This window comes from Bombina bombina, chromosome 5 (assembly GCF_027579735.1).
Source record: "Bombina bombina isolate aBomBom1 chromosome 5, aBomBom1.pri, whole genome shotgun sequence".
NCBI classification, from domain to species: domain Eukaryota; kingdom Metazoa; phylum Chordata; class Amphibia; order Anura; family Bombinatoridae; genus Bombina; species Bombina bombina.
Genome location: NC_069503.1, coordinates 858,475,610 through 858,489,224, shown reverse-complemented (window position 1 = coordinate 858,489,224; position 13,615 = coordinate 858,475,610). Strand labels below are relative to the sequence as shown.

At 41.1% G+C, this 13,615-nt stretch overlaps 1 protein-coding gene across 1 annotated transcript in view; it reads left to right on the top strand.

Annotated features, from left to right (window-relative positions):
- The window catches only part of CDH2 (cadherin 2), a 321,339-nt gene that overhangs the window by 289,358 nt on the left and 18,366 nt on the right, over nt 1-13,615 (top strand). The window contains exon 11 of the mRNA XM_053714996.1: nt 6,496-6,638. Within this exon, the coding sequence (XP_053570971.1) occupies nt 6,496-6,638 (143 nt within the window). The remainder of the gene's footprint in view (nt 1-6,495; nt 6,639-13,615) is intronic.

Here is a 13,615-nt window from a genome sequence, read left to right as displayed (position 1 = left end):
TATAACTCCTCCCCAACAGGAAATGCAAGAGGATTCACCCAGCAGAGCTGCATATAGCTCCTCCCCTCTACGTCAGTCCCAGTCATTCTCTTGCACCCAACGACTAGATAGGAGGTGTGAGAGGACTATGGTGATTATACTTAGTTTTTATGACTTCAATCAAAAGTTTGTTATTTTAAAATAGCACCGGAGCGTGTTATTACTTCTCTGGCAGAGTTTGAGGAAGAATCTGACAGAGATTTTTTACTATGATTTTAACCGGAGTCGTTAAGATCATATTGCTGTTCTCGACCATCTGAGGGAGGTAAAGGCTTCAGATCAGGGGACAGCGGGCAGATGAATCTGCATTGAGGTATGTGGCAGTTTTTATTTTCTGAATGGAATTGATGAGAAAAGCCTGCCATACCGTTAAAATGACATGTATGTATACACTTCAGTATTCTGGGGATGGTATTTCACCGGAACTACTGTGTTAAGGTCACTAATCCTTTTAATAACTATTCTCATGTTAAACGTTTTTGCTGGAATGTAGAATCGTTTGCATTGCTGAGGTACTGTGTGAATAAATGTTTGGGCATTATTTTCCACTTGGCAGTTTTTTTTGCTTTAATTGTGACAGTTTCGTTTCTCTTCACTGCTGTGTGGGAGAGGGAGGGGCCGTTTTTGGCGCTCTTTGCTACGCATCAAAAAATTCCAGTCAGCTACTTTTATATGTCCTGCATGATCCGGTTCATCTCTGACAGATCTCAGGGGTCTTCAAACTTCTTTGAAGGGAGGTAAATTCTCTCAGCAGAGCTGTGAGAATTCTTATAGTGACTGTGTATAAAAAACGTTGTTTTGTTTTCTTATGTACAAATTTAATTAGTGTTGTTTTTTACTAATGGGAACAAACCTTTGCTAAAAGTTGTGTTGTTTTAAAATTTGATGCAATAACTGTTTTTCAGTTCATTATTTCAACTGTCATTTAATCGTTAGTACCTCTTTGAGGCACAGTACGTTTTTTTGCTAAAAAAGATTATAACCAAGTTGTAAGTTTTTTGCTAGTGTGTTAAACATGTCTGACTCAGAGGAAGATATCTGTGTCATTTGTTCCAATGCCAAGGTGGAGCCCAATAGAAATTTATGTACTAACTGTATTGATGCTACTTTAAATAAAAGTCAATCTGTACAATGTGAACAAATTTCACCAAACAGCGAGGGGAGAGTTATGCCGACTAACTCGCCTCACGCGACAGTACCTGCATCTCCCGCCCGGGAGGTGCGTGATATTTTGGCGCCTAGTACATCTGGGCGGCCATTACAGATAACATTACAAGATATGGCTACTGTTATGACTGAAGTTTTGTCTAAATTACCTGAACTAAGAGGCAAGCGTGATCACTCTGGGGTGAGAACAGAGTGCGCTGACAATGCTAGGGCCATGTCTGATACTGCGTCACAGCTCGCAGAGCATGAGGACGGAGAGCTTCATTCTGTGGGTGACGGTTCTGATCCAAACAGATTGGACTCAGATATTTCAAATTTTAAATTTAAATTGGAGAACCTCCGTGTACTACTAGGGGAGGTCTTAGCAGCTCTCAACGATTGTAACACTGTTGCAATACCAGAGAAACTGTGTAGGTTGGATAAATACTTTGCGGTACCCGGCGAGTACTGACGTTTTTCCTATACCTAAGAGACTAACTGAAATTGTTACTAAGGAGTGGGATAGACCCGGTGTGCCGTTCTCACCCCCTCCAATATTTAGAAAGATGTTTCCCATAGACGCCACCACTCGGGACTTATGGCAAACGGTCCCCAAGGTGGAGGGAGCAGTTTCTACTTTAGCTAAGCGTACCACTATCCCGGTGGAGGATAGCTGTGCTTTCTCAGATCCAATGGATAAAAAATTAGAGGGTTACCTTAAGAAAATGTTTGTTCAACAAGGTTTTATATTACAACCCCTTGCATGTATCGCGCCGATTACGGCTGCGGCAGCATTTTGGATTGAGTCGCTTGAAGAGAACCTTAGTTCCTCTACGCTAGACGACATTACGGACAGGCTTAGAGTCCTTAAACTAGCTAATTCTTTCATTTCGGAGGCCGTAGTACATTTAACCAAACTTACGGCTAAGAACTCAGGATTCGCCATACAGGCACGCAGGGCACTGTGGCTAAAATCCTGGTCAGCTGATGTTACTTCTAAGTCCAAATTACTTAATATACCTTTCAAGGGGCAGTCCTTATTCGGGCCCGGTTTGAAAGAAATTATCGCTGACATTACGGGAGGTAAGGGCCACGCCCTACCTCAAGACAAGGCCAAAGCTAAGGCTAGACAGTCTAATTTTCGTCCCTTTCGGAATTTCAAAACAGGAGCAGCATCAACCTCCACTGCACCAAAACAGGAAGGAGCTGTTGCTCGTTACAGGCAAGGCTGGAAGCCTAACCAGTCCTGGAACAAAAGCAAGCAGGCCAGGAAACCTGCTGCTGCCCCAAAGACAGCATGAACCGAGAGCCCCCGATCCGGGACCGGATCTAGTAGGGGGCAGACTCTCTCTCTTCGCCCAGGCCTGGGCAAGAGATGTTCAGGATCCCTGGGCACTAGAGATCATATCTCAGGGATACCTTCTAGACTTCAAATTATCTCCCCCAAGAGGGAGATTTCATCTGTCAAGGTTGTCAACAAACCAGATAAAGAAAGAAGCGTTTCTACGCTGCGTACAAGATCTGTTAACAATGGGAGTGATCCATCCGGTTCCGTGGTCGGAACAAGGACAAGGGTTCTACTCAAACCTGTTTGTGGTTCCCAAAAAAGAGGGAACTTTCAGGCCAATCTTAGATTTAAAGACTCTAAACAAATTCCTAAGAGTTCCATCGTTCAAAATGGAAACTATTCGGACAATTTTACCCATGATCCAAGAGGGTCAGTACATGACCACAGTGGATTTAAAGGATGCTTACCTTCACATACCGATCCACAAAGATCATCACCGGTATCTAAGGTTTGCCTTCTTAGACAGGCACTACCAGTTTGTAGCTCTTCCATTCGGATTGGCTACGGCTCCAAGAATCTTCACAAAGGTTCTGGGTGCCCTTCTAGCGGTACTAAGACCGCGAGGGATTTCGGTAGCTCCGTACCTAGACGACATTCTAATACAAGCTTCAAGCTTTCAAACTGCCAAGTCTCATACAGAGTTAGTTCTGGCATTTCTAAGGTCGCATGGATGGAAAGTGAACGAAAAGAAGAGTTCTCTCTTTCCTCTCACAAGAGTTCCATTCTTGGGGACTCTTATAGATTCTGTAGAAATGAAGATTTACCTGACAGAAGACAGGTTAACAAAACTTCAAAATGCATGCCGCGTCCTTCATTCCATTCAACACCCGTCAGTAGCTCAATGCATGGAGGTGATCGGCTTAATGGTAGCGGCAATGGACATAGTACCTTTTGCACGCCTACACCTCAGACCGCTGCAACTATGCATGCTAAGTCAGTGGAATGGGGATTACTCAGATTTGTCCCCTACTCTGAATCTGAATCAAGAGACCAGAAATTCTCTTCTATGGTGGCTTCATCGGCCACACCTGTCCAGGGGAATGCCATTCAGCAGGCCAGACTGGACAATTGTAACAACAGACGCCAGCCTACTAGGTTGGGGCGCTGTCTGGAATTCTCTGAAGGCTCAGGGACTATGGAATCAGGAGGAGAGTCTCCTTCCAATAAACATTCTGGAATTGAGAGCAGTTCTCAATGCCCTTCTGGCTTGGCCCCAGTTAATAACTCGGGGGTTCATCAGGTTTCAGTCGGACAACATCACGACTGTAGCTTACATCAACCATCAGGGAGGGACAAGAAGCTCCCTAGCAATGATGGAAGTATCAAAGATAATTCGCTGGGCAGAGTCTCACTCTTGCCACCTGTCAGCAATCCACATCCCGGGAGTGGAGAACTGGGAGGCGGATTTCTTGAGTCGCCAGACTCTTCATCCGGGGGAGTGGGAACTTCATCCGGAGGTCTTTGCCCAAATACTTCGACGTTGGGGCAAACCAGAGATAGATCTCATGGCGTCTCGCCAGAACGCCAAACTTCCTCGCTACGGGTCCAGATCCAGGGATCCGGGAGCAGTTCTGATAGATGCTTTGACAGCACCTTGGAACTTCAGGATGGCTTATGTGTTTCCACCCTTCCCGCTGCTTCCTCGATTGATTGCCAAAATCAAACAGGAGAGAGCATCAGTAATTCTAATAGCACCTGCTTGGCCACGCAGGACTTGGTATGCAGATCTAGTGGACATGTCATCCTGTCCGCCTTGGTCTCTACCTCTAAGACAGGACCTTCTGATACAGGGTCCATTCAGACATCAAAATCTAACTTCTCTGAAGCTGACTGCTTGGAAATTGAACGCTTGATTTTATCAAAACGTGGTTTTTCTGAGTCGGTTATTGATACCCTGATTCAGGCTAGGAAGCCTGTTACCAGAAGGATTTACCATAAAATATGGCGGAAATACCTATACTGGTGCGAATCCAAAGGTTACTCCTGGAGTAAGGTTAGGATCGCTAGGATATTGTCTTTTCTACAAGAAGGTTTAGAAAAGGGTTTATCAGCTAGTTCATTAAAGGGACAGATTTCAGCTCTGTCCATCTTGTTACACAGACGTCTGTCAGAAAATCCAGACGTCCAGTCCTTTTGTCAGGCTTTAGCTAGGATCAAACCTGTGTTTAAAGCTGTTGCTCCACCATGGAGTTTAAACTTAGTTCTTAACGTTTTACAGGGTGTTCCGTTTGAACCCCTTCATTCCATTGATATAAAAATGTTATCTTGGAAAGTTCTGTTTTTAATGGCTATTTCCTCGGCTCGAAGAGTCTCTGAGTTATCAGCCTTACATTGTGATTCCCCTTATCTGATTTTTCACTCAGACAAGGTAGTTCTGCGTACTAAACCTGGGTTCTTACCTAAGGTAGTCACTAACAGGAACATCAATCAAGAGATTGTTGTCCCATCCTTGTGTCCAAATCCTTCTTCAAAGAAGGAACGTCTTTTACACAATCTGGATGTAGTTCGTGCCCTCAAGTTCTACTTGCAGGCAACTAAAGATTTTCGCCAAACTTCTTCCTTGTTTGTCGTTTACTCTGGACAGAGGAGAGGTCAAAAAGCTTCTGCTACCTCTCTCTCTTTTTGGCTTCGTAGCATAATACGTTTAGCCTATGAGACTGCTGGACAGCAGCCTCCTGAAAGAATTACAGCTCACTCCACTAGAGCTGTGGCTTCCACTTGGGCCTTTAAGAATGAGGCCTCTGTTGAACAGATTTGCAAGGCTGCAACTTGGTCTTCGCTTCATACTTTTTCCAAATTTTACAAATTTGACACTTTTGCTTCTTCGGAGGCTATTTTTGGGAGAAAGGTTCTTCAGGCAGTGGTTCCTTCTGTATAATGAGCCTGCCTATCCCTCCCGTCATCCGTGTACTTTTGCTTTGGTATTGGTATCCCAGAAGTAATGATGACCCGTGGACTGATCACACATAACAGAAGAAAACATAATTTATGCTTACCTGATAAATTCCTTTCTTCTGTTGTGTGATCAGTCCACGGCCCGCCCTGTTTTAAGGCAGGTAAATATCTTTTAAATTATACTCCAGTCACCACTTCACCCTTGGTTACTCCTTTCTCGTTGTTTCTTGGTCGAATGACTGGGACTGACGTAGAGGGGAGGAGCTATATGCAGCTCTGCTGGGTGAATCCTCTTGCATTTCCTGTTGGGGAGGAGTTATATCCCAGAAGTAATGATGACCCGTGGACTGATCACACAACAGAAGAAAGGAATTTATCAGGTAAGCATAAATTATGTTTTTTAATATTAAAAAAGCATATCGATATGCTAGTTAGGATAAGAGCTTTTAAAATATGTTGAGCAGTTGGTATGAATTTACCATCACTTTAAGAAAAGCTATTTAAAATCCTTATACCTCTTTGAAGTGAATCATTGATTCAAAAATATCAGTTAAAAATAATAATTTATTATATAAAGATTTTTTTTTTAAAATTATACTTATATTCAATTGACAAAAACACAACACAAAAAAATACTTTTTTTTGCACAACAATATATATACAGAGAAATATAGTAACATAAACACAGAATGTATTTATATATATTAAGAAATTGGTGTAAATAAAATGCACTTAATGATGTGATTATTGTACAATAGGAATGGTGAATTTTCTATTTAGTAAAAGTGTAGTGACATTGAAGCATTATCTCTTTACATTGTAATAAGTAGAAAGCACACAATTATACTTGGAGGAGTTTATGGTATGCATGGTTTACACTCACTTACTCACTTGGCTTGAGAAAGTGCTCTGCCCGAAACGTTGCCGATGTCTGTTATGCTTGAAATAAAGTAACGAAAAAAAGCAATTTTGTGTGCTGCAGCCTTTATGCAGCCTTTCCTTTGAAATATATGTGTGTGTGTGTGAAATTAGATTATTAAATTAATATATTTACTTTTTTTAAATAGGTACTCCAAACTATCAGATCCAGCAAACTGGCTTAAAATTGACCCTGTGACTGGACAAATCACCACAATAGCTGTCCTGGATCGAGAATCCATGTATGTTAAAAATAATTTATATAATGCTACGTTTCTGGCTTCAGACAGTGGTAAGTAATAAACTAACTAAGGGACATATGAATTGTTTTCTTACAAAGGAAATTAAGAACCCTAATAGCTAAACACTAGAGTGTATTGTAATTATTTTAATCAATGATTGTTCTCATTAGATTTATTTTGTTGCCTTAAGAATGTAGCATCATTTTGGCAATCAGATTTTAAATCATTGAAACTTCAATAAAGTGAGCTAGTTTTGTATTCATAATATAACAGGTCTAAAGAAAGTCTACATGTTTGTGTAGCTGAAATTTTAATAGTTTTAATAATTTTGGCCTAGATTACAAATGGAGTGTTATTTTGTGCTAGATTTCTAGCATACATTACATTTGTGTGTGAATATATTGTGATTATCTGTGCACTTGTACTACAAGCTGAAAGTAAAGTTTTCCTGCTCAATTATTAAAGGACCAGTAAACACAGCAGATTTGCATAGTCAGAAAATTTAATAAAACCTGAGTGTCCCTTTAAGTGTTTATATCAATACCATTGTACAGTGTGAAAGGAAACAGCAATTTGCACTTCCAATAGTATTGCAACATTTGTAAATTAATTAGTCATACATTTAAGCTGGGGTATTATGGGTGTACAGTAAATGTGTCTTTGATGTGTCATTTATATGCATAATACTATAAACATTTTCATTATACATTTTTTTCAATGTTTGTTTATTATGAAAAAAAACTTTTTTTTATTATTTTGGGAAGTTTTTGGTTTAGATGATTAACAATGACACTTTTTACAAAACATGTTTTACAATGTGTGAAAGGTTCAAAGAGTTGTTCCTATTTACCAATGAGCATAAGAGTCCTGGGGGTTAGTTATACGTAATCATGTTCCTCCTGTTAGTTTCACTTTAAATGTAAACAGATTTTATTTTATTAATTCATTACTTTTTAAAAAAATAACATGTAACAGCGTTGACCAACACCCTTTAACTCTAAATGGCACTTTATAAACTTGTCCCATCAGTAACCCCACAGTTAAACAATTTCTGCCAATATGTAACTTCTTGCAAAATGATAACCCCTAGACATGTTTACATGCGAAATATTCAGCTTGGGTTAATCTTTCGGACTGAATATTTAGATCTTGTTTTTCAAAATATTCGGCTGCTGTGCTATTCGGTGTCATTTCATTTTAAAAAAACAAATACTGAATATTCGTTGAGAATTTACATTCATTTTCATTAAATGCATGTAAATGTTCCTTTGCCTCAGGTGAAATAGTTCACCTGTAGTGTGACATACTTACCAGTAAATGTATAATATTTCAGCGTCAACTGGTATGACACCACAAATGCTCAAAAAGATCTATTAATCACATCTAAATGTCAATGTAAAAAAATAAGGAGCACCTAAAAATGTGAAGGCCAAAGTGTAAGCACATAGATATATGTATACAAGCATATAAGAAAAATACATACATTTATTAACCAAAAAGAATACACATTAAACACAAAATCAAACTATGGCTAGCAATGAATACAATAAGTATTTGCACATATAACAAAGATTGGGACCCAAAAACATAAAAATATATAATAAAAAGATTTGAATAATAGTGTACTAGAAAGTGTCCAGTGTAAATATAATGTCTCAGTAAGAAAATCCCAAATTCTACTACATCTGGATATTCATCACCATATAGGATATTTAATATCAGTGGAGTAATAAACAACTTATTTTATGGATGATACTATATTTTGGATTTTCTTACTGGGACATTATATTTATATGGAACATTTTCTAGGACACTATTTCTTTCCTAAGATATGATGAGTCCACAGGATCATCAATTACTGTTGGGAATATCACTCCTGACCAGCAGGAGGAGGCAAAGGGCACCACAGCAAAGCTGTTAAGTATCATTTCTCTTCCCATAATCCCCAGTCATTCTCTTTGCCTTCAGTGCAAGGTGGAGGTGAAGTTTAGGTGTCTGTTACAGAATTTCTTCTATCAAGATTTTGTTATTTTGAAAGCCTGAGCAGGTTTGCTCTGATCTTTCCTGACATGCTGGGTCTAGCTGTACTCCATGTTAGTCTCTTTAGTAGGGCTGTGGTGGCTTTCAAGCAGTTAGGAACTTGTTTTGCCCTCACATAAAAAGCCAGAGTAGGTTTACTCTGTCCTTTTCTTTTTCCACAGGTCTCTGTGAGGAGTGACTTCCTCTCATGCCAGGTGAGCTGTCCTGCTGCTGGACAATCAATGGTGCATGTATGTGCCTTTTTAATTCTTATGAAAAGGTTTTGCACTACAGCAGTGTTTAAACTGCACCTTATACGGGACTTGAGCATTCCTGAGGTTCAGGATTCATATGGGCAGGATGCAGGGCACTGTGTGACTTTAAAAATTTAGAGACATTGATTATTTAAGTCAGGTGTGTGTGGGTACTTAAAAAAATCATTGTTCAACGTCAGTACATTTTGCTTTTGGGTACAATCATTATGTTTTTTTTGTGAAAGCTGGAGGCTACAAATAACATAGACATTTTGTCTGTTAATATGGCCAACGGAACCGCCTCTGACATCACAAGAGAGGCGGATCCTTCTTCTTCGGCAGGGGCTACTAGCATGCGCTTTTCCTAATGGATGCAGCAGCTTACAGTAGCTTCCTGTGTCACGTTTTTGATGGATGTCTCTCAGTTCGTATCTGCTCCGTTCACTCCATCTGTTTTGCAAGTGTTGCAGAGAGGGACAGGTAGGTGCCTCAGCTTAGCACTAAGGCGTAGAGGCTGCTTTAGAGAGTTTTAGAATTTAAAAGAGTTTAAGTCCTGCAAAAGCCAATTTTGGGAAATTGCTTATGAGATTATTCAATTTTAAATAATTGCCTAAGTCTATATAATAATATATATATATAATATAATAATATAATAATCCATTAATGGTTTTTCTTACCTTGGGAATCTATCTTAAAGAGACAGTAAAAAAAATTAAACTTAAAAATATATATTCTTTAAGGTTGATTTTGTTCAGGCAATGCCACAGCCTTCGCCTCAAGCGTCCCAAACTTTGTCGTCATACGCAGTGCCCTGAAGTTCCTCACAATGTCCTGAAAGAGTGAATTTGAAGGCTGAAATTGATGCCCAGGTATCCTCAGCGGTATCTGAGGCGCTAGCTGCCATCCCCATGCTTCAGGGGAGACGTAAGAGTAAAATTAGAGAATCAGATAGTAAGGTTTCTGATCCAGTGCAGGCTAACCAAGTTGCTCTTTCACATAAATTGGAAGAGGAGGATACTTCGGTAGCCTCTGAGGGTGAAATCTCAGATTTGGATAGTATAACCCCTTCTTCTGATGCTGAAGTGGTTTCCTTCAGATTTAAGCTTGAACACCTTCATGTTTTGTTAAAGGAGTTTTTGGCTACCTTTGATGACTCAAATACTCCTGTCATTGTCAACCCTAAGAAATTTTGCTACTTTGTTGTTTCCTCCCCTGCTGAGGTGTTTCCAGTGCCAGACCATGCTACCGAGATTATTGCCTAGGAATGGGAGAGACCTGAAATTCCCTTTTCTCCCTCCCCAGTCTTTAGGAAAATGTTCCCGGTGGCCGACTTCATTAAGGAGTCATGGCAGATGGTTCCCAAGGTGGAAGGGGCGATCTCTACACTGGCCAAGAGGACGACTATTTCTATTGAGGATAGTTGCTCTTTCAAGGACCCTAAGGACAAGAAGCTGGAGGTTTTCTTAAAGAAGATGTATATTCATCAGGAGTTACTGTGGCAACAGGCGGTGTGTATTGCTACAGTGACAAGTGCGGCAGCATATTGGTTTGACGCTTTGTCTGAGTCCCTCCAAGCAGAAACTCTTTTAGAGGAGATTCAAGATAAGATAAAGGCTCTTAAGTTAGCCAATTCCTTTATCACTGACGCTTCTTTGTAGGTCATTAAGTTGGGGGCCAAAATATCTGGTTTCTCAATGTTGGCACGGAGGGCGCTATGGCTGAAATCTTGGTCAGCAGATGTTTCTTCTAAATCTAAGCTTTTGGTGATTCCTTACAAGGGAAAGACCTTGTTTGGGCCGGGTTTGGCAGAAATTATTTCCGATATCATGGGTGGTAAAGGATAATTTCTGCCTCAAGATAGGAAGAATAAATCGAAAGGACATCAGAGTAATTTGTGTTCCTTTTATAACTTCAGAGGTAAGTCTTCCCCCTCCTCTATCAAGCTATCAGTCCAAGTCTTCTTGGAAAACCAGCCAGTCTTGGAACAAGGGGAAGCAATCTAAGAAGCCTGCAACTGAATCTAAGTCAGCATGAAGGGTTCGCCCCGATCCGGGATCGGATCAAGTGGGGGTCAGACTCTCTCAGTTTTCTCAGGCATGGATACGAGATGCCCAAGACCCTTGGGCCTTGGACATATTATCCCAGGGTTACAAGTTAGAATTCAAGACTTTTCCTCCCAGGGGCAGATTCCACCTCTCAAAATTATCTGTAGACCAGATAAAAAGTGAGGCCTGTAGACCAGATAAAAAGTGAGGCATTCTTGAAATGTGTTCAGGATCTTTCCATCCTGGGAGCCATAGTTCAAGTCCCAATACAGGAACAGGGTCTAGGGTTCTATTCCAACCTGTTTGTGGTTACCAAAAAAGAGAGGACTTTCAGGCCTATTCTAGATCTAAAGTTCCTCAACAAGTTTCTAAGAGTGACATCCTTCAAAATGGAGACTATCTGTTACGTTCTTCCTCTAGTCCAAGAGGGTCAGTTTATGATGACCATAAACCTGAAGGATGCGTACCTCCACGTTCCCATTCACAGGGATCATCACAAATTTCTGAGGTTTGCCTATCTGGACAAACAGTTTCAGTTTGTGGCCCTTCCATTTGGCCTCGCCACAGCTCCCAGAATTTTCTCAAAGGTTCTGGGAGCTCTGCTGGCAGTAATACGGTCTCGGGGTATTGTGGTGCCACCTTATCTGGACGACATTCTGGTTCAGGTGCCATCTTTTCAACTAGCAAACTCTCACACAGAGATCTTGTTGTATTTTCTTTGTTCGCATGGATGGAAGGTGAATTTGGAAAAGAGTTCCCTTGTTCCGGCTACAAGGGTGGTCTTCTTAGGGATCATTATAGATTCACTATCAATGAAAATATTTCTGATGGAAGTCAGAAGAGCCAAGATTCTTTCCTTTTGCCTATCTCTCCAGTCTGCTGTACGGCCATCAGTGGCCCAATGTATGGAGGTAATTGGTCTAATGGTGGCTTCCATGGACATAGTTCCCTTTGCCCAGTTCCATTTGAGAGCTCTACAATTATGCATACTCAGTCAGTGGAATGGGGATTATGCAGACCTATCTCAGAGGATAGCTCTAGATCAAATGACAAAGGACTCTCTTCCATGATGGCTGTCTCAAGAACATCTGTCTCAGGGGACGAGCTTCCAGACACCATCATGGGTGATTGTAACCATGGACGCCAGCTTGACAGGCTGGAGAGCAGTCTGGGACTTTTTGAAGACATAGGGACTGTGGTCTCAAAAGGAATCTACTCTCCCCAAAAACATATTGGAGTTGAGAGCAATCTTCAATGCCTTGATGGCTTAACCTCAGCTGGCTTTGGCCCGGTTTATCAGATTCCACTCAGACAACATAACCTCAGTGGCTTACATCAACCACCAGGGGGGAACTCAGAGTTCCTTAGCCCTGAAGGAGGTGGCTTGAATCATTCAGTGGGCGGAGGCTCATAGTGCTGTCTATCTGCCATCCTCATTCCAGGAGTGGACAATTGGGAAGCGGATTTCCTAAGCAGACAGACTTTTCATCCCGGGGAGTGGGAACTCCATCCGGAAGTGTTCTACAGGTTAACCATCAAATGGGGGATACTAGAATTGGATCTGATGGTGTCTCGACAGAGCGCCAAGCTTCCAAAGTATGGTTCGAGGTCAAGGGATCCTCAGGCCTTCCTGATAGATGCTCTAACAGTTCCTTGGAACTTCAGGTTGGCATACCTTTTTCTTCTGTTTGCTCTCCTTCCATGAGTCATTGCTCGGATGAAGCAGGAGAGTGCGTTGGTGATTCTTATAGCTACTGCGTGGTCTCACAGGATCTGGTATGCAGATCTAGTAGAAATGTCATCTCTACTGCCGTGGAGACTTCCTCTGAGGAAGGACTTTCTAATTCAGGGTCCCTTTCTTCATCCAAATCTCATTTCTCTGAAGCTGACTGCTTGGAGATTGAACGCTTAATTTTATCTAAGCACTGATTTTCTGAATCGGTCATTGAGACCATGATTCAGGTTCGTAAACCTGTCACTAGAAAGATTTACCATAAGATATGGCGTAAATATCTTTATTGGTGTGAATCCAAGGAATACTCTTGGAGTAGAGTCAAGATTCCAATAATTTTATCCTTTCTCCAGGAGGGTCTGGAGAAGGGTTTGTCTGTCAGTACCCTAAAGGGTCAGATTTCTGCTCTATCTATTTTGCTGCACAAGTGCCTGGCGGAAGTGCCAAATGTGCAATCTTTTTGTCAGGCCTTGGTCAGAATCAGACCTGTGTTTAAATCTGTTGCTCCACCTGGGAGTCTTAATCTTGTTCTTAGTTTTGCAACAGGCTCAGTTTGAGCCAATGCATTCCATAGATATTAAGCTGTTATCTTGAAAGGTTTTGTTTCTTACTGCTATTTCTTCTGCTTGGAGAGTTTCGGAACTCTCAGCTTTGCAGTGCGATTTGCCTTATCTCATATTTCATGCAGATAAGGCAGTTCTTCGTACCAAGTTTGGTTTTCTTCCTAAGGTTGTTTCGGATAGAAATATTAATCAGGAAATTGTTGTTCCTTCTCTCTGTCCTTCTCCTTTTTCTCATAAGGAGCGTTTGTTGCACAACCTCGATGTTGTGCATGCTCTTAAATTTTATTTACAGATGACTAAGGATTTTCGTCAGCCCTCCGCATTGTTTAATTGTTTTTCTGGGAAACACAAAGGTCAGAAAGCTACCGCCACGTCTCTTTCTCTATGGTTGAGTATTCGTTTGGCATATGAGAC